The sequence below is a fragment of the Brachionichthys hirsutus genome, chromosome 16 (assembly GCF_040956055.1).
Source record: "Brachionichthys hirsutus isolate HB-005 chromosome 16, CSIRO-AGI_Bhir_v1, whole genome shotgun sequence".
In the NCBI taxonomy this organism is placed as follows: domain Eukaryota; kingdom Metazoa; phylum Chordata; class Actinopteri; order Lophiiformes; family Brachionichthyidae; genus Brachionichthys; species Brachionichthys hirsutus.
The window spans coordinates 12,736,287-12,760,661 of record NC_090912.1 but is presented as its reverse complement, the minus strand read 5'-3'; the positions used below and the strand labels follow the sequence as shown (position 1 = coordinate 12,760,661).

The following is a 24,375-nucleotide window of genomic DNA, read 5'->3' as shown; positions in this document are numbered from 1 at the left end:
CTGGTATGTTACCTGGTGTGTTGCCTGGTGTGTTGCGTGGTATGTTACCTGGTGTGTTGCCTGGTGTGTTACCTGGTGTGTTGCCTGGTGTGTTACCTGGTGTGTTGCCTGGTGTGTTGCCTGGTGTGTTACCTGGTGTGTTGCCTGGTGTGTTACCTGGTGTGTTGCCTGGTGTGTTGCCTGGTGTGTTGCCTGGTGTGTTACCTGGTGTGTTGCCTGGTGTGTTGCCTGGTATGTTACCTGGTGTGTTGCCTGGTGCTGCCACCTGGTGTGTTGCCTGGTGTGTTGCCTGGTGTGTTGCCTGGTATGTTACCTGGTGTGTTGCCTGGTGTGTTACCTGGTGTGTTGCCTGGTGTGTTACCTGGTGTGTTGCCTGGTGTGTTACCTGGTGTGTTGCCTGGTGTGTTACCTGGTGCTGCCACCTGGTGTGTTGCCTGGTGTGTTGCCTGGTGTGTTGCCTGGTATGTTACCTGGTGTGTTGCCTGGTGTGTTACCTGGTGTGTTGCCTGGTGTGTTACCTGGTGTGTTGCCTGGTGTGTTACCTGGTGTGTTGCCTGGTGTGTTGCCTGGTGTGTTACCTGGTGTGTTGCCTGGTGTGTTACCTGGTGTGTTGCCTGGTGTGTTACCTGGTGTGTTGCCTGGTGTGTTACCTGGTGTGTTACCTGGTGTGTTGCCTGGTGTGTTACCTGGTGTGTTACCTGGTGTGTTGCCTGGTGTGTTACCTGGTGTGTTACCTGGTGTGTTACCTGGTGTGTTGCCTGGTGTGTTGCCTGGTGTGTTGCCTGGTATGTTACCTGGTGTGTTGCCTGGTGTGTTACCTGGTGTGTTACCTGGTGCTGCCACCTGGTGTGTTGCCTGGTGTGTTACCTGGTGTGTTACCTGGTGTGTTACCTGGTGCTTCCACCTGGTGTGTTGCCTGGTGTGTTACCTGGTGTGTTACCTGGTGTGTTGCCTGGTGTGTTGCCTGGTGTGTTGCCTGGTGTGTTGCCTGGTGTGTTACCTGGTGTGTTGCCTGGTGCTGCCACCTGGTGTGTTGCCTGGTGTGTTGCCTGGTGTGTTACCTGGTGTGTTACCTGGTGCTGCCACCTGGTGTGTTGCCTGGTGTGTTGCCTGGTGTGTTACCTGGTGTGTTACCTGGTGCTGCCACCTGGTGTGTTGCCTGGTATGTTACCTGGTGTGTTACCTGGTGTGTTACCTGGTGTGTTGCCTGGTGTGTTACCTGGTGTGTTACCTGGTGTGTTACCTGGTGTGTTGCCTGGTGTGTTACCGGGTGTGTTACCTGGTGTGTTACCTGGTGTGTTACCTGGTGTGTTGCCTGGTGTGTTACCGGGTGTGTTACCTGGTGTGTTGCCTGGTGTGTTACCTGGTGTGTTGCCTGGTGTGTTACCTGGTGTGTTGCCTGGTGTGTTACCTGGTGTGTTGCCTGGTGTGTTACCTGGTGTGTTACCTGGTGTGTTGCCTGGTGTGTTGCCTGGTGTGTTACCTGGTGTGTTGCCTGGTGCTGCCACCTGGTGCTGCCTCCTGGTGTGTTACCTGGTTGATCTTCTGCCCCAGTGTTGGCACCAGATGGTGTACAAGGGTTAAAATACACCATTAGGGTGGTGAGTTCGGTGCCGAGGCTAATTCTCCTTTGGTGTACGTTTTAGCACCGTCCATTCTTTTACAGGCTGACCTGCCGCTGTTTCGGCTTCACTGGCCTTTTGGTCTCAGTTGCTTTACTATTTTGCTTATCTTTCTTTACTCATTTTGATTTATTCTTATTTGGGATATTTGTGTTTGGGGTTCCTCTGATTTATTAATTACATTATATGTTTTATTCATTTGCCAGTGTAGCCATCGCGAATGTGCCAACTGTTTGCCTTAATTAATTTGATGTGCTTCGTTCCAGTGCTGGGAGCCCCCTGGTGGTGGGGCTAGGCACTTGGGTTGAGGGTTTCCCACCTCTGCATGTGAGTTAGTGCACCTGCCATTGCTGTTTGCTGTGTTGACTGTGATGAGGTTGCGCCCCTGGGCACTACCCTTAAGGTAGGCCGCTCTGGATATTTTAGCTGAACTTTGATTATTTCTGTGTATTTTAGTTATAAGCCTATTTTTTACTTGTGGAAATCATTTAATTATTGTAATTTTGTAATAAAACAAACAGCTTTTAACGTCTCTGTCCTTTCAATCGGAGCTTTTCCATGCGAGTCCTTTCTCTGGTTCTGGTGTTGACTGAGCCGTGGCTGTAATTGGTGGGTTTCGGCCCGACCCGACCCTCGGTTTGCCACACCTGACAGGCCGATCAGACGTGTGATGTCTAAGAGCCAGAGTGAAAGTTCAAGGGGTTAGAGAAAATGGGCTGAACATGAGGACTGGGCATCATCAATCATTCTCAACATGAAAGGAATACGGGGATGAATCAGTCCAATGCCCGTCGGTTCTGACTACCCAGTGGGTGACCTCTGCCTCATTGCCTGCCCCCGACTACCCGGTAATGAACAATAAAGCCCAGTTTCTTGGTTTCCCTGCTACTGTCGTGTTTGGGTTCTGACCTGCCCTGGTCCGTGACAGAAGGAACCGAAGGAACCGAAACCAAGGAGTGTTCATTTCCTTTATGAATGCTAATGCTGAAGCCCGACTAACGAATCCCCTGGAGTCAATAGCTTCCAAAAGGTGATGCATTGGGCTGTGGTTGGGGACTTTGGGGTCAGAGGTCAGTACTCTGTATGTTGCTTATCGTGTCTCAAACCTCCTGTGTTCAGAGGCGTGTCCTGCCTCAGAGGCGTGTCCCGTGTCTTTGTTTCCTGCTCTACGTCTCTCAGAACTGAAGGAGCCTCTAGAATGAGGAGAAACGTCTTCAATCAAACTCGAACCAGCCCAACTGATTCTTCTTTCTTGCTCTTCACAATTTATGCCAAATATTACTGCATCTTGTTTTCCATTATACTGGCTTTTGTTTGCTTGCATTCATTTGAATATCTTCTATAAATAAATCCAGATTTATCCAAATGACATTTGGTGGAATTATGGAAGATGCTATTTTAGAAGGCGCCGAAGCTAAAGAAATCAGAAACACACTGATATTTTTAAAATATGTCAAAAATATGGCATGCATCTTCAGCACCACTCTGTCTGTTATTAAGTGCTGGAGCCTATCCCAGCAGGCAAGAGGCGGGGCTACTCCCTGGACAAGCCGCCAGTTCAACACAGGGACACACACCCTCGAGAACTTAATGCTCCGTAAACACTTGAGAAAATTATATTTTGTCTTAAATTTTGTATGGTATTGTTTTTATTTCATTGAGAGTATGTTGAGTATAACTTTCACTGTTGTATTTTCTTGTTTTTACGATAATATCTGAATGACCAATCACACACCAGGACATCCCTCAAATGACAAACAGGAGGAATCAGCCAATGAGCAACCAGGACATTGTAATCCACACAAGATTTAGAGACAATTGATTGCAATGCAATTATCAATACATCTGATCAAGAAATATGCAGCAAGGCTCTGCCCATGGAGTAAAGAGGACCCCCCCTCACTTCCAGCGCCCGCCCACCTTCCCTTTGCCGTGGCCCTTCTTACTGTAATGGATGAGAAAGAAGAGGCAGATTGTAGAAACGGAAAAGATGCAATTCATTGTTACAAAAGCAACGACTCACAATTTCTGAGCATGTTGGATTCTGTTGAGCAGCACAGTGATCTATAGGAGGCAAAGCAAAAGATAAATAATGATCAGCGAGGTCGGCCGAGACACCAATGATAGATTCATTTGATAAAATTCATTTGGAACGTCACAATATTTTCCAGAACAGCGTTTGTAGTCGTAGTCGTACTTCGTATTTCTGGTGCTTCATCTGCTCGATGTAGTCAAACTTCTCAGACTCCAGCTCGTAGATCCAGTTCCACATCTCCTCGGCCCGTTGCCTTGGAAACACAAAGACGTGCAGACAACTTGAATGTTGTTCATTGATATGGTTCATGTTCAAGCAGTTTATCTGCAGCTAAATCAGTCTATTAGTGACGTGCAGGCAGGTGAGGCAGGTGAGGCAGGTGAGGCACTGCTTTTCCTGCCTTCTTTTCTCAACTTCAGAGATGTCTGGACTCGGATGGGATATTGCGACATGAAGAATTTACCGAGAAGCCTCCAAACACGAGCAGCGACCGCGCGTATTCATGGTCAAATTGAGGGACCGATTCGAGCAGAACCGCGGCGGACTGGGCCTGACAGAGTCCATTAGATGTGAACGAGTGTTCTGTAACGTTCTGGAGAACATAAGCTGTGAAATGAAGAACAGCTTTTCCTCCATCGCTGGCGTATCTCTGCCGTTCCGTTCCGTTCTCTCTCTCTCTCTCTCTTTCTCCCTCACCCACTCACTCGCTCCGTGTCGGGGAGCAGCGTGTCCACAGTCCACACCCCCCCCCACCCCTCATCCACACACAGACCCGTCTCAGAACATGTGTTTAACAGTTAAACATCAGTTAAACTTTAACTGATCAACACACGCATCCACACACATTCAACGCTGCACGCACACTGATACGCAGAGTTGAATAATTTCATTAAATCTCTTGTAAATATGCAGATTATGTGTGGTCTCCCCTTTTTGTCATAAACTGATGAGCCAGGTTTGTGACAATATGTAAAAAATTCTGGTACGAATGTTTAAACAAAACACGTTAAATGTTGCTAATCAAATGACGAACAAGCTGTAGGTTCATTGATTAGTAAATCTGATCACCTCACCAGACATGAACCTCACCGCGCGTCACGTCTATTTCTGATAATAATCATCAATAATTAACCAGTGGGTCATTGCCGGGGGGGCAATGCATTCAGCTTATGCTGTAGTCACATCCAGGGCCGTAAACAGTCTTGCTGGGGCCCGGGACAAGCAGGACCCCCCCCCCCCCCCCTGTCGATGGGCCTGGTACATCAACTGAACAAGATGGTGCTTCCTACCATCGTCGTGAGTTATCCTATCAGAGAGCTCTTCATCTCAGACGGGAGGAGGAGCCTCACCTGAGTCCGTCCTCCCTGGAGTGGTCGATGCCGAGTGGCTGCCGTCGCTCTGCCAGCGTTTTCTTCTTAATCTCTTTTCCTGTAAGACGCTTTCCCCTCTTTGTCTCAGCCTGAAACAGAGGACAGTCACCTCCTCTTCATCAGCTCCTCTTCATCAACACGTCATCATTATCATCCATCTTATTTTCATCTCCTCACACACACACATCACCCCGTCAGCACCTCCTCTTCATTTTTATTTCCTCCTCTTTATCAATTCCTCCTCCTCATAATCTACATATCATCAACTTCTCATTATCACCTTTTTATCATCACGTTAGCGGTCCCATATGATGAGAAACACGTTCCCCATGTTTCTACACTGTTCTGGTGGTTTTGGGTCCTGATCAACCCAAATCAATAAATAAACCATCCAGTCAATCAATCAATAAACCATCCAGTCAATCCTTTGTAGTTTGGTACGTCTGGAATCTCCTCCTGAAGCACTAGATGGCGCCCCTGCGTCTGCGCGCTCGTCACCGGAAGTTGAGCCGATCGATCGGTGATCTCCGTTCCGCCCCTCACCTGTGGGAACAAGCTCCTCCTCCGCTCACTTATCTAGGTGTCGGGGGGGCGTCTCCCTGGGGGGGTGTTCAGGGCACGTCCCACCAGGAGGACCCAGGACGCTGGAGACACGCTGGGGACACGCTGGGGACACGCTGGAGACACGCTGGGGACACGCTGGGGACACGCTGGACACACGCTGGAGACACGCTGGAGACACGCTGGGGACACGCTGGAGACACGCTGGACACACGCTGGAGACACGCTGGAGACACGCTGGGGACACGCTGGAGGAAGCAGTGGGGAGAGGAGGCTGTGTTGGTGACTGTCGCTCCCTGATCCTGGGCTGGTTCTTCTGCGTGTGGCTCTGGGGGGGCCCCGGGGGTCGCTCCCTGATCCTGGGCTGGTTCTTCTGCGTGTGGCTCTGGGGGGGCCCCGGGGGTCGCTCCCTGATCCTGGGCTGGTTCTTCTGCGTGTGGCTCTGGGGGGGCCCCGGGGGTCGCTCCCTGATCCTGGGCTGGTTCCTCTGCGTGTGGCTCTGGGGGGGCCCCGGGGGTCGCTCCCTGATCCTGGGCTGGTTCTTCTGCGTGTGGCTCTGGGGGGCCCCGGGGGTCGCTCCCTGATCCTGGGCTGGTTCTTCTAAGTGTGGCTCTGGGGGGGCCCCGGGGGTCGTTCTTGGGTTGCTGTAGCTGCTTGGGGTGATCTGGGGGCTCATGTTGCCATTGTTGGGTCCGGGATGGCTGCCCCGTTCTTAGGTGGAGGTTTCACGCATGCCAGATCCACCACGCCAGCACCAATCAAAACTCGATCTGAGAGTTAACTCCGCACACAGATCTCTGAGTCAGTGGAGGTTGCTGGTTCAGTGTTTGTGGCTCTCACTATGCTCTCTCTCTTCTTCCTCAGATCTGAGAACTTGGTGATCCATACTTTCCTCTAGAGGCTGATGTGAACCTGGTGTATTGGGACAACTCTTGGTGATGATTGGATGGAAGGGGTAGAATTAAGGAGCACAAATAAATCCATTGTACTCTCTTCTCAGAACACTGTGTATTTGTCACTTTGTGTTTATCCATGTTGTGTGTTCACTGCGGTGTGCACAGCCCTCTACGGCGGTAAGCAGGTAATAAAACTTAGGAAAAAAAATGAAAACAGAAATGAGGGACGCTGTCCTGCAGCATCCCTAAATGGCGGCGTGCATGCACACACACACACTCACGGTTCAACCGACGGTTTGGGTTCTGATTCAGGGTCGGTTCTGGATGGACTTAGTGAGCCTGATCCGGATTCGTCAGGCGAGCGGTTCCGTCCGGATCACCGAGGATCGCCGTAAATACTTGTGTCAGTACGACATCAAAGGCTCCTTGTGAATTCTGTGCGTCTTGAAACTATGCTATGTTCACCTCATCACCGAACCCGAACCCCATCTCATCATCCTCATCCTCATCATCATCATCATCATCATTTCTACTGCTGCCTGACCTTGGCCAGGAAGCCTCCAAAGTTTGCTCCCATGCCAGACAGAACTTTCTTCTTCTTGGCATCGTCGTCAGCCTTCCTCTTGGCTTCCTCTTCCTCTTTTCTGTGACGCTCTTCCTGAAAGATGAAAAGACATGAATGATGAAGGAGCAAGAAAGCAAGGCTGCCTGTGTCCCCGGGGGGGGGGGGGGGGGGGGGGGCAGCCTTTAACTCATTACGAGTGGATTCACAGAGAACCCGGTGTGTAATCCGGATTAGGATGTAGCATGAAAGCCTCCATCTCACCGTGATCCGGTTCTGCCTGTCCTTCTCCTTCTCTGCTCGGACCCGCTGGATCTCAGCTCTCTCTGACCGACGGCGCTCCTGAGGCAAAGCAAGGATGCCATGAAACGGGCTTCAGAACAAGAGACCGTCCACGTGATCAATCACACTAAAATAGCCCAGGAACGTAAGTTATGAACCGAGTGCACGTGATCAATCACACTAAAATAGCCCAGGAACGTAAGTTATGGACCGAGTGCACGTGATCAATCACACTAAAATAGCCCAGGAATGTAAGTTATGGACCGAGTGCACGTGATCAATCACACTAAAATAGCCCAGGAACGTAAGTTATGGACCGAGTGCACGTGATCAATCACACTAAAATAGCCCAGGAACGTAAGTTATGGACCGAGTGCACGTGATCAATCACACTAAAATAGCCCAGGAACGTAAGTTATGGACCGAGTGCACGTGATCAATCACACTAAAATAGCCCAGGAACGTAAGTTATGGACAGAGTGCACGTGATCAATCACACTAAAATAGCCCAGGAACGTAAGTTATGGACAGAGTGCACGTGATCAATCGCACTAAATCAATCACACTCGTAACCCGAGATGTCCTCCGCGTCTCTCTGGAGACAGGAAGTGGAGCGAGGGAAATGTCGTCGTGGTTTCTCCGTTGAGGAGCGACTCACGATGCGATCCTTGAGACTGATCAGCTCTTCCTCGTCCTTCTTCCTCTGCTCAAAGTGCACGTCGATGAGCGTGTGCAGCTCCAGCAGGTCCTTCTCCATGCGCTTCCTGTGGATGTCCTGAGAGGATGATGAAGGGTGATGAAGAGCGTCGACTAAAAACGACCAAACAAGCGTAACCGGCGAAAAGCACCAGGGAGCAGACCTCTCTCCTCTTCATCACTAACATGCTGAACATCCTTCCTGTCTCTCCTCTTCATCACTAACATGCTGAACATCCTTCCTGTCTCTACTCTTCATCACTCTAACATGCTGAACATCCTTCCTGTCTCTACTCTTCATCACTCTAACATGCTGAACATCCTTCCTGTCTCTACTCTTCATCACTCTAACATGCTGAACATCCTTCCTGTCTCTCCTCTTCATCACTCTAACATGCTGAACATCCTTCCTGTCTCTACTCTTCATCACTAACATGCTGAACATCCTTCCTGTCTCTACTCTTCATCACTCTAACATGCTGAACATCCTTCCTGTCTCTACTCTTCATCACTCTAACATCCTGAACATCCTTCCTGTCTCTACTCTTCATCACTCTAACATGCTGAACATCCTTCCTGTCTCTACTCTTCATCACTCTAACATGCTGAACATCCTTCCTGTCTCTACTCTTCATCACTAACATGCTGAACATCCTTCCTGTCTCTACTCTTCATCACTAACATGCTGAACATCCTTCCTGTCTCTCCTCTTCATCACTCTAACATGCTGAACATCCTTCCTGTCTCTACTCTTCATCACTAACATGCTGAACATCCTTCCTGTCTCTACTCTTCATCACTCTAACATGCTGAACATCCTTCCTGTCTCTACTCTTCATCACTCTAACATGTTGAACATCCTTCCTGTCTCTACTCTTCATCACTCTAACATGCTGAACATCCTTCCTGTCTCTACTCTTCATCACTCTAACATGCTGAACATCCTTCCTGTCTCTACTCTTCATCACTCTAACATGCTGAACATCCTTCCTGTCTCTACTCTTCATCACTCTAACATGCTGAACATCCTTCCTGTCTCTACTCTTCATCACTCTAACATGCTGAACATCCTTCCTGTCTCTACTCTTCATCACTCTAACATGCTGAACATCCTTCCTGTCTCTACTCTTCATCACTCTAACATGCTGAACATCCTTCCTGTCTCTACTCTTCATCACTCTAACATCCTGAACATCCTTCCTGTCTCTACTCTTCATCACTCTAACATGCTGAACATCCTTCCTGTCTCTACTCTTCATCACTCTAACATCCTGAACATCCTTCCTGTCTCTACTCTTCATCACTCTAACATGCTGAACATCCTTCCTGTCTCTCCTCTTCATCACTAACATGCTGAACATCCTTCCTGTCTCTACTCTTCATCACTCTAACATGCTGAACATCCTTCCTGTCTCTACTCTTCATCACTAACATGCTGAACATCCTTCCTGTCTCTACTCTTCATCACTCTAACATCCTGAACATCCTTCCTGTCTCTACTCTTCATCACTCTAACATGCTGAACATCCTTCCTGTCTCTCCTCTTCATCACTAACATGCTGAACATCCTTCCTGTCTCTACTCTTCATCACTCTAACATGCTGAACATCCTTCCTGTCTCTCCTCTTCATCACTAACATGCTGAACATCCTTCCTGTCTCTACTCTTCATCACTCTAACATGCTGAACATCCTTCCTGTCTCTACTCTTCATCACTAACATGCTGAACATCCTTCCTGTCTCTACTCTTCATCACTAACATGCTGAACATCCTTCCTGTCTCTACTCTTCATCACTCTAACATGCTGAACATCCTTCCTGTCTCTACTCTTCATCACTCTAACATGCTGAACATCCTTCCTGTCTCTACTCTTCATCACTAACATGCTGAACATCCTTCCTGTCTCTACTCTTCATCACTAACATGCTGAACATCCTTCCTGTCTCTCCTCTTCATCACTCTAACATGCTGAACATCCTTCCTGTCTCTACTCTTCATCACTAACATGCTGAACATCCTTCCTGTCTCTACTCTTCATCACTAACATGCTGAACATCCTTCCTGTCTCTACTCTTCATCACTCTAACATGCTGAACATCCTTCCTGTCTCTACTCTTCATCACTAACATGCTGAACATCCTTCCTGTCTCTACTCTTCATCACTCTAACGTGCTGAACATCCGTCCTGTCTCTCCTCTTCATCACTCTAACATGCTGAACATCCTTCCTGTCTCTACTCTTCATCACTAACATGCTGAACATCCTTCCTGTCTCTCCTCTTCATCACTAACATGCTGAACATCCTTCCTGTCTCTACTCTTCATCACTAACATGCTGAACATCCTTCCTGTCTCTACTCTTCATCACTAACATGCTGAACATCCTTCCTGTCTCTACTCTTCATCACTCTAACATGCTGAACATCCTTCCTGTCTCTCCTCTTCATCACTCTAACATGCTGAACACCCTTCCTGTCTCTACTCTTCATCACTCTAACATGCTGAACATCCTTCCTGTCTCTCCTCTTCATCACTCTAACATGCTGAACATCCTTCCTGTCTCTACTCTTCATCACTAACATGCTGAACATCCTTCCTGTCTCTCCTCTTCATCACTAACATGCTGAACATCCTTCCTGTCTCTCCTCTTCATCACTCTAACATGCTGAACATCCTTCCTGTCTCTACTCTTCATCACTCTAACATGCTGAACATCCTTCCTGTCTCTCCTCTTCATCACTAACATGCTGAACATCCTTCCTGTCTCTCCTCTTCATCACTAACATGCTGAACATCCTTCCTGTCTCTCCTCTTCATCACTCTAACATGCTGAACATCCTTCCTGTCTCTCCTCTTCATCACTCTAACATGCTGAACACCCTTCCTGTCTCTCCTCTTCATCACTAACATGCTGAACATCCTTCCTGTCTCTCCTCTTCATCACTAACATGCTGAACATCCTTCCTGTCTCTACTCTTCATCACTCTAACACGCTGAACATCCTTCCTGTCTCTACTCTTCATCACTCTAACATGCTGAACATCCTTCCTGTCTCTCCTCTTCATCACTCTAACATGCTGAACATCCTTCCTGTCTCTACTCTTCATCACTCTAACATGCTGAACATCCTTCCTGTCTCTACTCTTCATCACTAACATGCTGAACATCCTTCCTGTCTCTACTCTTCATCACTCTAACATGCTGAACATCCTTCCTGTCTCTACTCTTCATCACTCTAACATGCTGAACATCCTTCCTGTCTCTACTCTTCATCACTAACATGCTGAACATCCTTCCTGTCTCTCCTCTTCATCACTAACATGCTGAACATCCTTCCTGTCTCTACTCTTCATCACTCTAACACGCTGAACATCCTTCCTGTCTCTACTCTTCATCACTCTAACATGCTGAACATCCTTCCTGTCTCTACTCTTCATCACTCTAACATGCTGAACATCCTTCCTGTCTCTCCTCTTCATCACTCTAACATGCTGAACATCCTTCCTGTCTCTACTCTTCATCACTCTAACATGCTGAACATCCTTCCTGTCTCTACTCTTCATCACTCTAACATGCTGAACATCCTTCCTGTCTCTACTCTTCATCACTCTAACATGCTGAACATCCTTCCTGTCTCTACTCTTCATCACTAACATGCTGAACATCTTTCCTGTCTCTACTCTTCATCACTCTAACATGCTGAACATCCTTCCTGTCTCTACTCTTCATCACTCTAACATGCTGAACATCCTTCCTGTCTCTACTCTTCATCACTAACATGCTGAACATCCTTCCTGTCTCTGTCTCTCTGTCTGTCCAGCCTGTTCAGATCCTTCTCTCCCTCTTTACTAACTAACCTGCATACAGGTCATCAGATGACCTCTGTTTGACCTTTGACCTCTACCTTTGCCTTGTGTCTCCTCTCCCTGTTCTCCTGTTTACTCTCTTCTGTCCTCTCAATGTCCCACTTCTGCACTTCCTGGTTCCACCACCAGGTCTCCTTATCTCCTTTCCTTCCAGAAGACACACCCAGTCCTCTCCTACCTGTCTCCCTGATCACCTGAGCGGTTGTATTCCAGTCTTCTGGAAGCCTCTCTTGTCCACCCAGAGTCTGTCTCACCTCTTCATTCTTCAGCCTCCACCACTTTGTCCTCTGCTCTGCCTTCGTCATCTTCATCTTCCTCACCAGCAGCCTATGCTGGCTGGCTACACTCTCTCCTACCTTACAGTCACCAACCTCCTCTAAACTGCTCCGTCGACACAAGATGTCCACCTGGTGCTCCTCCCTCCACTCTTGTAGGTCACCCTATGTTCTAGTCTCTTCTGGAAATAAGTGTTAACTCCTGCCATGTCCCTCCTTTTGGTGAAGTCCACCAGCATCTGTCCTTCTAGGTTCCTGTCCTGAATACCAAACTTGTCCATCACTTCTTCATCTCCTCTATTTCCTTCACCAACACGCCCATTGAGGTCTGCTCCAATCAGGACTCTCTCTCTGCTAGGATGCTCTGAACCACTTCATCTAAGACACTCCAGAACTTCTCCTTCTCCTCTAACTCACCTCCTACCTGTGGAGCGTAAGAACTTCTCCTTCTCCTCTAACTCACCTCCTACCTGTGGAGCGTAAGAACTTCTCCTTCTCCTCTAACTCACCTCCTACCTGTGGAGCGTAAGAACTTCTCCTCCTCCTCTAACTCACCTCCTACCTGTGGAGCGTAAGAACTTCTCCTCCTCCTCTAACTCACCTCCTACCTGTGGAGCGTAAGAACTTCTCCTTCTCCTCTAACTCACCTCCTACCTGTGGAGCGTAAGAACTTCTCCTTCTCCTCTAACTCACCTCCTACCTGTGGAGCGTAAGAACTTCTCCTCCTCTTCTAACTCACCTCCTACCTGTGGAGCGTAAGAACTTCTCCTCCTGATGCATTAACCCGTGCTTGGGACCCACTCAGGGAGCAGCTGGCTCTTGCTAATTGTGCTACGCTACGCTAATGAGGTAACAATGTTCAGCAGCCTAGATGTTACCACGTTAACACGTTACCACGTTACCACGTTACTACGTTACTACGTTACCATGTTACCATCTGACTATGTTACCATGTTACTATGTTACCATGTTACTATGTTACTATGTTACCATGTTACTATGTTACCATGTTACTACGTTACCACGTTACTATGTTACAATGTTACTATGTTACTATGTTACCATGTTACTATGTTACCATGTTACTATGTTATTATGTTATTATGTTACTATGTTACTACGTTACTATGTTACCATGTTACTATGTTACTATGTTACCATGTTATTTTGTTACTATGTTACCATGTTACCATGTTACCATGTTACTATGTTACCATGTTACCATGTTACCATGTTACCATGTTACTCTGTTACTACGTTACCATGTTACCATGTTACTATGTTACTATGTTACCATGTTACTATGTTACCATGTTACCATGTTACCATGGGCGGCTGTGGCTCAGTTGGTAGAGTGGGTCGTCCAGTGATCAGAAGGTCGGTGGTTCGAATCCCAGCTCTGACTGTCTGCGTGTCGAAGTGTCCTTGGGCAAGGCACTGAACCCCAAATTGCTCCCAGTGGGTCTGGCCGCACCTTGCATGGCAGCAGTCGCCCACTGGAGTATGAATGTGTGTGTGACTGGGTGAATGTGAGGCCTCATGTAAAGCGCCTTGAGCGCCGCGAAGCGGTGGAAAGGCGCTATATAAGTGCAGTCCAGTTACCATGTTACCATGTTACTACGTTACCATGTTACTATGTTACAATGTTACCATGTTACAATGTTACCATGTTACTATGTTATTATGTTACCATGTTACCATGTTACCATGTTACCATGTTATTTTGTTACTATGTTACCATGTTACCATGTTACCATGTTACCATGTTACCATGTTACTATGTTACCATGTTACTATGTTACCATATTACCATGTTACCATGTTACCATGTTACTATGTTACTACGTTACCATGTTACCATGTTACCATGTTACTATGTTACTACGTTACTATGTTACCATGTTACCATGTTACCATGTTACCATGTTACTATGTTACCACGTTACCACGTTACCACGTTACCACGTTACTACGTTACTACGTTACCATGTTACCATGTTACTATGTTACTATGTTACTATGTTACTACGTTACTATGTTACCATGTTACTATGTTACTATGTTACTATGTTACTTCACACCAGTAACAGATCTTCTTCTTTGAAAACAGAATTATAATTTAATGTAGTTCTTCATATTGACTGATCTCATAGCAGAGTCTAAAGTTAAAGTGATCTGTTTTAAACTCCCGACTTACATCAAAATCCACCCGCTCCCCCTCAGGAATCTTTGGAGGGACAAGCTGAGGCATCAAGGGTCTGGCAAGAAAAGAGCGGGCTTTGAAGATCTTTCAGGAAGTCACTGAATATGACAAAAGAAGAAGTACTTGCAGCCAATCAAAATAAAAGTGTATGAACATACTTGGGTTTGGGGCGCTCCTCCTCTGTTCATGGAAATTAGAGAGAGAAACATCATATGACTGAATATGACACCATCTCTATGTCCTAGAGCAGACAGGGGGGCGGAGCTTTCAGTTAAGCTCCTTTATTGTGGAATCAGCTCCCTGATTGGTTCGTGAGACAGACACCATCTCTATGTTCAAGAGTAGATTAAAGACTTTCCTTTTTAACAAAGCTTATAACTAATCGATGCAGTAATCAATATAATCAATATGCTGTCATTAGGCAGCATTGGTGGCTTAACATCATGACACACTAAGCTCCTCCCCCTTTATCTGGTTATTCATGTTATAAATGTATGTCTGTAATCTCTCTCTCTCTTCCCTGTAGTCTTGTTCTCTCTCTCCCTCTGTTTGTCCCTCTCTCTCTTTCATGTCCTTCTGTCCGTGGTGCTGCAGAACCTGGACCTGTGTCCCTCACCGCTGATGTCCACGTCGCTAGCATTAGCATTTATAGCTTTATATCGCTAGCATTAGCATTTTGTTTTTGTCTGCTCCTGCTCTGTCTCGCTATCGCTTCCCATCCATCTCCTTGTTTTTGACCTGCCATTCTCTCTCTCTCTTTCTCTCTCTCTCTCTCTCTCTCTCTCTCTCTCTCTCTCTCTCTCTCTCTCTCTCTCTCTCTCTCTCAACCCAGCCGGTCCAGACAGATGGCCGTTCTCCATGATTCTAGGTTCTGTCCAAGGTTTCTGCCCGTTAAAGGGAAGTTTTCCTTGCCTCCGTCTCCAAAGTTCTTGCTCTTGTGGGTCAGGTTGGGTTCTGTCTTTTCCTGCTAATCCTGGGCGGATTGATTAAATTATATCCTTTAGTTGACAATCTAAAAGAGTGTCAAATGACAAAATTGACTCCAATGTTGCATTTGTGTAATTAACATAAATGTTCCACTAGCACCTTAGCTAGCACCTTAGCTTAGCTTAGCCTAGCTCAGTCCAAAGCTAGAAGATCTACCTAACAATGACTGTAAAGCTCAGCAACTGTGATATTTGCATTTGGGAAGGGCTCATAACTCCGGATATCGCTCTTCTGTGAATACGTATAGTATCTCAATATCATTCATACATATACTATATGAATATGTATATCAGTATTCCACTTGAATCTGTTTATTCTAATCTAATCTGTATATTACATCTAAACAATCTGTATATTGGGCTAATATTATGTCTTGCTGCATATTAATATGTATGGTAATTTGTGTGTATATGTATATATATATATATATATAAGAGTTCAACAGATTATGATTGTTGACACATTGCTATCTTATAATATTTACAGTGTGATTGATCTTGGTATGCCACTGCCTTACCTTCATACTCATGGTGCTCTGATTGGCCGTACCAGCAGGTACCAGCAGCCAATGGGGACGCAGTACAGGAAGGAAGGTGATGGGTAAGAGTTAGTGCAGTGTCAGTGCTTCTCCTTGAGAGTTCTTGAAACTTTCGTCTCGTGACTACATCTCTGAATCTGTAACGTGTCGCGTTAACTTCACCTCCTCCTTCCTCTTCCTCTTCCTCTTCCTCTTCCTCTTCCTGTTCAGGGTAGGCCTCCTGCTCCTCCTCAGCCTCTGGCAGAGAGGACCCAAAGACAGGAGTGTAGATTCAGGTCTCATCAAAGCACCATTAATGTGGTTGTGTGGAGCTGAGCCTACCCTCTGCCTGCTCCCTGCAGAGGTGAGAGAAAGGGTCAGGGTCAGGGTCAGGGTCAGGGTCAGGGCGAGGCACTGACACGGAAACGAGCACGCGACGCCGGTCTACTTACTCGTACTCTTCTTCTATGTCAGACATGGCTGCAAAGAAGAGAAATCAATTAGATTCATTCTTCCTCCTTGTTGAAGGTAAGACGATCGCTATCGGGAGGTGGGGCACACCCTGGATGAGACGCCAGCTCATCACAGGCCAAGCTCACGCTCGCACGCAGACAGTTTGGAGTAATCAGTTCACCTGCTGCGTGTTTCTGGAGGTGGGAGGAGCCCAGAGTTTGTCCAGGAGGCTGGTTTACACAAAGTTTACATGCAAATGCTGGATTTGATTTCACAACTTGTCCTGATGTGCTGCCAGGGAGTGAAGGAAAGTCTCAAGAGGACTAAGTGCACATGGAGACCATTGTCAACGAGGGACAATCAACGCACACCTTCTCGTCCTCCGCTGTCCTGCAGCTCCTCGCCACATGAGGCTCTCATTCCCGTGCCCCGCCCTTCTCGCGTCGCCTCCCTCATGTTGCGTGCGAGTATTGTAATCCTGGTATTAGTTTACCTGTGTATTTATATTCCATTTAATCTGTACGTCAGCCAGTTCACCGTTTGTATAAGATATATATGTATATTTTTGCTGGATGCCTGGCCGTCGTATTCCTTGGTTGAACTTCGTATCGTTCTTTGTTGAATCATTTTTTGTTTCTGGACTGTTTGAACTTTGCATCCTGGGGTCCAGATTCAGTCTCGATCTGGAACAAGATCAGGATTAAAACGATGTTCTTCTGAAATAGTGTCGAACCAATCGAGCGTCCGTTTTAAAATGTCTGCTTTAATGTGAGTGACCCGTCATGCAAACATCCTGGCAGGTGAGAAGCTAAAAACAGAAAGACTCTTTGGTTCTACATCCGTCTGAGCCGAGGACACGGAAAAGAGAGAACCTGAAACACAGCAGGAACAACAAACTGAGTTTTCAACACTAAAATGTAAAATCGGCATTTTATTTGCAGGTGCAGTGAAACTTACGACCTCCATCTTAAATCTGTTTGACGCCAAACTCTGCCAGCAGAGTCAAAGGTCACCAATGTGTCATACAGGAAGACCTCGACGTATGAGCGGTGAGATAGGAGCATAAACTTCAGATTCTATCTTTAGACGCTGACGCTAGTTGGTCGAGCGCTGCAAGGTATTACTGCCTAATTAGCGTTCTAATAATTATAAAAATAAAACAGCAAAAGTTGATTTTCAGATGTAAGAAACAGGTTTAGACTTCTGAGAGCCCTTTCCTATCCTTGACCTGCGTGGTGGAACCTTTTCTGGGCGTCGTCACCTGAACTCTGTCATCACTGTTAGAATGAGCCAACGTCCGGAACACGCTGCTTTGACCAGGTTAATGTTAGTCAAGGACAATGTGTGTGTGTGAGAGAGAGAGAGAGAGAGAGAGAGAGAGCCTATTGTATGCTATTAATACGCTTTTGTATTGGAGAGGAAAAAGGGATGGTGAAGTTACGGGTGAAGGACATGTCCTCACGATGGAGAGACATTTAAAAGAATCTAACAAGAGAGTATCATTAATGAATCATTAATATCGATCCTGACTAATCTAATCTAATCTAATCGAACTAACGGTCCTTTAAAAATAATTTGGTGTCTCAAGGCAACAATGGAGGAAAGTTCTCAAAAGGGCGATAAGTCCTTCAGCATCTGTCGGACGACGCTGAGGACGTTCTATGAGTCTGGTCTCCAGTCCGTCCTGCTGGGGGGGGGGGGGGGGGGGGGCTGTGCCGCTCTTGTATTGGCAATAGAATAATTACTTAGCAATTAGCATAATGACAATTATATAATTGATAATTGCAAAAGCAATCAAGTCATCATTAAGTGGAGATTGAACAATGTTAAGTAACTGATCTACAGGGACGGTTAGTCGGACAATAACTGTCTGCAGAGGTTCCCATTCACGCTTCACAGAAAGACCTTCGTGTGCGGCAGAGTTTCCGTGACAAACAGTTCTGGACTGCGTCTCCGTGTTTGACACTCAGAAATTATGACTTCCTCCCACATTGTTACTTAGAATTTCCCTTTATAAACACCTGCCTGCTGTTCCGAGAACCAAAGAATGTGTGCCTGTATCAGCGAGATGTGCTCACTGCCCTTGGCTTCAGCCGGACAACCGGTGCTCTGCTTGTATGACTGAAGCCCCAAGGCCTTGGTAAAATAATTAAAGACCAATCTTACATAATCATGTGTCTTTATTATACAATTATTCAAAGTAACAGAAAACTGCCAACACACTCTCCACATCTCCGCTCTGCAATCAGCTGATTCCTGTCACCTGTGCTCCCTTCACCAGCTGCAGCGCATCACCAATCAGCCCTGGCGTGACATAAGCCCCGCCCAGAGAACAGAACCACGCCAGGTTGTGGTCTCATGTTTGTCCTCTTTCCAGCACCCTTCCAGCGCCTGCCTCCCCGTGTACCGACCTTGCCTGTCCCCGGAACCCCATCTGCTCGCCTCCCGCCTCTGACCTGTCTGCCCGACCCGCCTGACCAGCCGGTATTCGACCTTTGCCTGCCCCTTGGACCTGTCTCTGTGCCTGCCCCTAACCTGCTCCTCTTCCTCGTCTGCTACTCTGGACTGACCCCTTGGTAACGAACAATAAAGCTGTTTTTGGACTCCCGCTCAAACCGCCTCGCATTTGGGTTCTTGCCTGCCTTAGGCCTGACAGGTCCTTTCTTGCTGTGTGAAATTTGACTGGTGCAGAACCAAACGTCTCCTGTTTTATATTTTAAATACAGTATTAAAGTATTTTGTCCATTTGGTATTTCTGATGGAGTCTCCCTCTGGGATCAATAAAGCATTCTGATTCTGATTAGCAGCAAACTTGGTGCTTGCCTGGACTAACGTTTGTTTAGTCCTCCTTATGCTAACGTTAGCTAGTCTGATCTCACACTGGTAATATTTGTGCATGTGTGCGTTTTGGGGGAGGGGGGGGGGGGCACATGACACCACTCCATCAGAAAAAATACATTCAGTCAAATGCTACTGTAGCAGCTTCCAAGCTAATCCTACGTTAGCCTGGAGTGACTCGGGATGTTTGGGTGCTGGCGGTGCCTCCGTGGAGGCGTGGTACCCCCCCCCCCCCCCCCCCCACACGCTAGTGTACTGTAATAACAAATGCCTAGTAGTAGAATGAAAGCATGAAACACCCCCCCAAAGATGCAGCGTGGTTTTCTCAGCCTGCTATACTAACGGAGAAATGCCTCTATTGTGTCCATTCGTTTTTATTTATTTTATGTTTATCCATTTCATAAACTCAATAACTAAACTAATTATGATACCAATAATTTTGATTTTGTAGGAACCAGTTTTAGTAGTTTAAAATTCTGTTTCTTGAGAGGAGACTCACAATAAAATATCAAAATCATTAAAATATTTAACCACTCTAAATATTGAGATGAACCAGCACGCTTTATTGTGGATGTTTGCAGGTTTTTAGAAATATAAAATTGTGTATATATATATGTTCACGGACCACGCTATAAAAAGCAGATGATGAGCAGAACCAGACCAAAAGATCAAAGGGTCTGTGTAACACAGGAATGTTTCTCAGATTAAAACCATTCAGAAAATCAGAAGCAAACAAATCCAGTTCCTCACAGAGCACAGCCGCGTTTACCCAGAGCCTCCAGCAGGCGGCTCGCCGTGATGGACGACGCCCCAGCAGAACGAACCCGACACAGACGGACGGACGGACGGACGTACCTGCAGCATCAGACTCAGGAGGCAGACAGACGGAACGACTATCGTACAGACAAAGGCGGCTTTATACTGGGAGGGGGGCAAGGGGGGGTCTGTGTGTGTGCTGGGAGAATTATTGGAAGTCTGACTATACAATACAAGAATAACTGTGGGGGGGGGGTCATGCCTTGGGCTACAGGCGGATTAAGTGGGAGCAGAAAGATGAGCTCTTGAGAGGATTAGGGAGAATAGACGGATGACTTCACTCGACACATGGGGGGGGGGTTAGAGGGGGTCGCAGGCAGAGCTGGAGCCTCTCAGCAGTCAATGGGAGAGAAGCGGGGCTACACCCTGGACCAGGTGGACCACCCTGGACCAGGCGGGGCTACAACCTGGACCAGGTGGACCTAACCCTGGACCAGGTGGACCACCCTGGACCAGGCGGGGCTACACCCTGGACCAGGTGGACCTAACCCTAGCAACACAGAGACAGACAATCAGCCGAGGCTGCATGTTTCTGGTGGAGGGAGGAACCCGGAGAGAACTCGGAGAGAACCCACGCAGACACGGAGAGAACCCGGAGAGAACCCGGAGAGAACCCGGCGAGAATCCGGAGAGAACCCACGCAGACACGGGGAGAACCCAGAGAGAACCCACGTAGACACGGAGAGAACCCAGAGAACCCGGAGAGAACCCACGGAGACACGGAGAGAACCCGGAGAGAACCCACGCAGACACGAGGAGAACCCAGAGAGAACCCACGCAGACACGAGGAGAACCCAGAGAGAACCCACGCAGACACGGGGAGAACCCGGAGAGAACCCGGAGAGAACCCACGCAGACACGGAGAGAACCCACGCAGACACGGGGAGAACCCGGAGAGAACCCACGCAGACACGGGGAGAACCCGGAGAGAACCCACGGAGACACGGAGAGAACCCGGAGAGAACCCACGCAGACATGGAGAGAACCCGGAGAGAACCCGGAGAGAACCCGGAGAGAACCCACGCAGACACGGGGAGAACCCAGAGAGAACCCACGTAGACACGGAGAGAACCCGGAAAGAACCCACGGAGACACGGAGAGAACCTGGAGAGAACCCACGTAGACACGGAGAGAACCCAGAAAACCCGGAGAGAACCCGGAGAGAACCCACGCAGACACGGAGAGAACCTGGAGAGAACCCACGTAGACACGGAGAGAACCCAGAGAACCCGGAGAGAACCCACGGAGAGAACCCGGAGAGAACCCACGCAGACACGAGGAGAACCCGGAGAGAACCCACGCAGACACGGGAAGAACCCGGAGAGAACCCACGCAGACACAAGGAGAACCCGGAGAGAACCCAAGCAGACACGGGGAGAACCCACGTAGACACGGAGAGAACCCACGCAGACACGGGGAGAACCCGGAGAGAACCCGGAGAGAACCCACGTAGACACGGAGAGAACCCACGCAGACACGGGGAGAACATGCAAACTCCACAGGCCACAAGTCGGACTCGAACTGTGAGCAACAGCGCTTACCACTGCGCCACCGGGTCTGCATTTACTTATTAAGACTAATCCGACACGCTGTGGGAGCAGCTAATGAGACATTAGCAGCGCTGCTAATGCTAGCAGAGACGGAAACAGGAAACACATCAGCAGAGAACGAAGGAGAAAAAGTCCTGAACAGAAAAGGGCATCGAAATACTGCCGTGCCGCAGCAGCTGCTACTGCCTCTGACTCCTAATATGGTCAAAGGAACAGCTTCATGTTTTGGACAATATGCATATTTGCTTTTGTGCCAGGAGTTTGATGAGCAGATTGATTCCACTGTCATGGCTATAAATATGAAGCTATGCAGCCAGCAGCAGACGGGAAGCTTAACGGGAACACTGGAAACAGGTAGCCTGTCTCTGTCCAGGCTAGCATCAGCTCCTGCTACATTTAGTCTGTGTCCTAGCCTGTCTCTGTCCAGGCTAGCATCAGCTCCTGCTACATTTAGTCTGTGTCCTAGCCTGTCTCTGTCCAGGCTAGCATCAGCTCCTGCTACATTTAGTCTGTGTCCTAGAACCCGGAGAGAACCCGGAGAGAACCCGGCGAGAATCCGGAGAGAACCCACGCAGACACGGGGAGAACCCAGAGAGAACCCACGTAGACACGGAGAGAACCCAGAGAACCCGGAGAGAACCCACGGAGAGAACCTGGAGAGAACCCACGTAGACACGGAGAGAACCCAGAGAACCCGGAGAGAACCCACGGAGACACGGAGAGAACCCGGAGAGAACCCACGCAGACACGAGGAGAACCCAGAGAGAACCCACGCAGACACGAGGAGAACCCAGAGAGAACCCACGCAGACACGGGGAGAACCCGGAGAGAACCCGGAGAGAACCCACGCAGACACGGAGAGAACCCACGCAGACACGGGGAGAACCCGGAGAGAACCCAGACTAGCATCAGCTCCTGTTACATTTAGTCTGTGTCCTAGCCTGTCTCTGTCCATAGTAGCATCAGCTCCTGCTACATTTAGTCTGTGTCCTAGCCTGTCTCTGTCCAGACTAGCATCAGCTCCTGCTACATTTAGTCTGTGTCCTAGCCTGTCTCTGTCCATAGTAGCATCAGCTCCTGCTACATTTAGTCTGTGTCCTAGCCTGTCTCTGTCCATAGTAGCATCAGCTCCTGCTACATTTAGTCTGTGTCCTAGCCTGTCTCTGTCCAGGCTAGCATCAGCTCCTGTTACATTTAGTCTGTGTCCTAGCCTGTCTCTGTCCAGGCTAGCATCAGCTCCTGCTACATTTAGTCTGTGTCCTAGCCCGTCTCTGTCCAGACTAGCATCAGCTCCTGTTACATTTAGTCTGTGTCCTAGCCTGTCTCTGTCCATAGTAGCATCAGCTCCTGCTACATTTAGTCTGTGTCCTAGCCTGTCTCTGTCCAGGCTAGCATCAGCTCCTGCTACATTTAGTCTGTGTCCTAGCCTGTCTCCGTCCAAGCTAGCATCAGCTCCTGCTACATTTAGTCTGTGTCCTAGCCTGTCTCTGTCCAGGCTAGCATCAGCTCCTGCTACATTTAGTCTGTGTCCTAGCCTGTCTCTGTCCAGGCTAGCATCAGCTCCCGCTACATTTAGTCTGTGTCCTAGCCTGTCTCTGTCCAGGCTAGCATCAGCTCCTGCTACATTTAGTCTGTGTCCTAGCCTGTCTCTGTCCAGACTAGCATCAGCTCCTGCTACATTTAGTCGGTGTCCTAGCCTGTCTCTGTCCATAGTAGCATCAGCTCCTGCTACATTTAGTCTGTGTCCTAGCCTGTCTCTGTCCATAGTAGCATCAGCTCCTGCTACATTTAGTCTGTGTCCTAGCCTGTCTCTGTCCAGGCTAGCATCAGCTCCTGCTACATTTAGTCTGTGTCCTAGCCTGTCTCTGTCCAGACAAGCATCAGCTCCTGCTACATTTAGTCTGTGTCCTAGCCTGTCTCTGTCCAGACTAGCATCAGCTCCTGTTACATTTAGTCTGTGTCCTAGCCTGTCTCTGTCCAGGCTAGCATCAGCTCCTGCTACATTTAGTCTGTGTCCTAGCCCGTCTCTGTCCAGACTAGCATCAGCTCCTGTTACATTTAGTCTGTGTCCTAGCCTGTCTCTGTCCATAGTAGCATCAGCTCCTGCTACATTTAGTCTGTGTCCTAGCCTGTCTCTGTCCAGGCTAGCATCAGCTCCTGCTACATTTAGTCTGTGTCCTAGCCTGTCTCTGTCCAGGCTAGCATCAGCTCCTGCTACATTTAGTCTGTGTCCTAGCCTGTCTCTGTCCAGACTAGCGTCAGCTCCTGCTACATTTAGTCTGTGTCCTAGCCTGTCTCTGTCCATAGTAGCATCAGCTCCTGCTACATTTAGTCTGTGTCCTAGCCTGTCTCTGTCCAGGCTAGCATCAGCTCCTGCTACATTTAGTCTGTGTCCTAGCCTGTCTCTGTCCAGGCTAGCATCAGCTCCTGCTACATTTAGTCTGTGTCCTAGCCTGTCTCTGTCCAGACTAGCGTCAGCTCCTGCTACATTTAGTCTGTGTCCTAGCCTGTCTCTGTCCAGGCTAGCATCAGCTCCTGCTACATTTAGTCTGTGTCCTAGCCTGTCTCTGTCCAGACTAGCATCAGCTCCTGCTACATTTAGTCGGTGTCCTAGCCTGTCTCTGTCCATAGTAGCATCAGCTCCTGCTACATTTAGTCTGTGTCCTAGCCTGTCTCTGTCCAGACTAGCGTCAGCTCCTGCTACATTTAGTCTGTGTCCTAGCCTGTCTCTGTCCAGGCTAGCATCAGCTCCTGCTACATTTAGTCTGTGTCCTAGCCTGTCTCTGTCCAGACTAGCATCAGCTCCTGCTACATTTAGTCGGTGTCCTAGCCTGTCTCTGTCCATA

The 24,375-nt window shown here is 48.2% G+C and overlaps 1 protein-coding gene across 2 annotated transcripts; it reads right to left on the bottom strand.

Moving 5' to 3' along the window:
• Positions 1 to 3,079: 3,079 nt before the first annotated feature.
• tnnt1 (troponin T type 1 (skeletal, slow)) lies at positions 3,080 to 16,350 on the bottom strand. 2 transcript variants are annotated; one of them, XM_068750482.1, is made up of 13 exons: positions 16,325 to 16,350; positions 16,215 to 16,228; positions 16,056 to 16,130; positions 15,873 to 15,890; positions 14,527 to 14,548; positions 14,363 to 14,423; positions 7,987 to 8,103; positions 7,311 to 7,388; positions 7,029 to 7,142; positions 5,007 to 5,116; positions 3,820 to 3,910; positions 3,646 to 3,686; positions 3,080 to 3,567 (listed from the first exon to the last, which is right to left on the bottom strand). In XM_068750482.1, the coding sequence occupies exons 1-13, from the start codon at positions 16,348 to 16,350 to the stop codon at positions 3,522 to 3,524; spliced, it is 813 nt and encodes a 270-aa protein (XP_068606583.1). In that variant the 3' UTR covers positions 3,080 to 3,521. The 2 variants fall into 2 exon arrangements, with proteins under 2 accessions (XP_068606583.1, XP_068606584.1); XM_068750483.1 differs by lacking the exons at positions 14,527 to 14,548; positions 15,873 to 15,890; positions 16,215 to 16,228; positions 16,325 to 16,350 and having other exon boundaries at positions 16,056 to 16,114.
• Between the last annotated feature and the right edge of the window lie 8,025 nt (positions 16,351 to 24,375).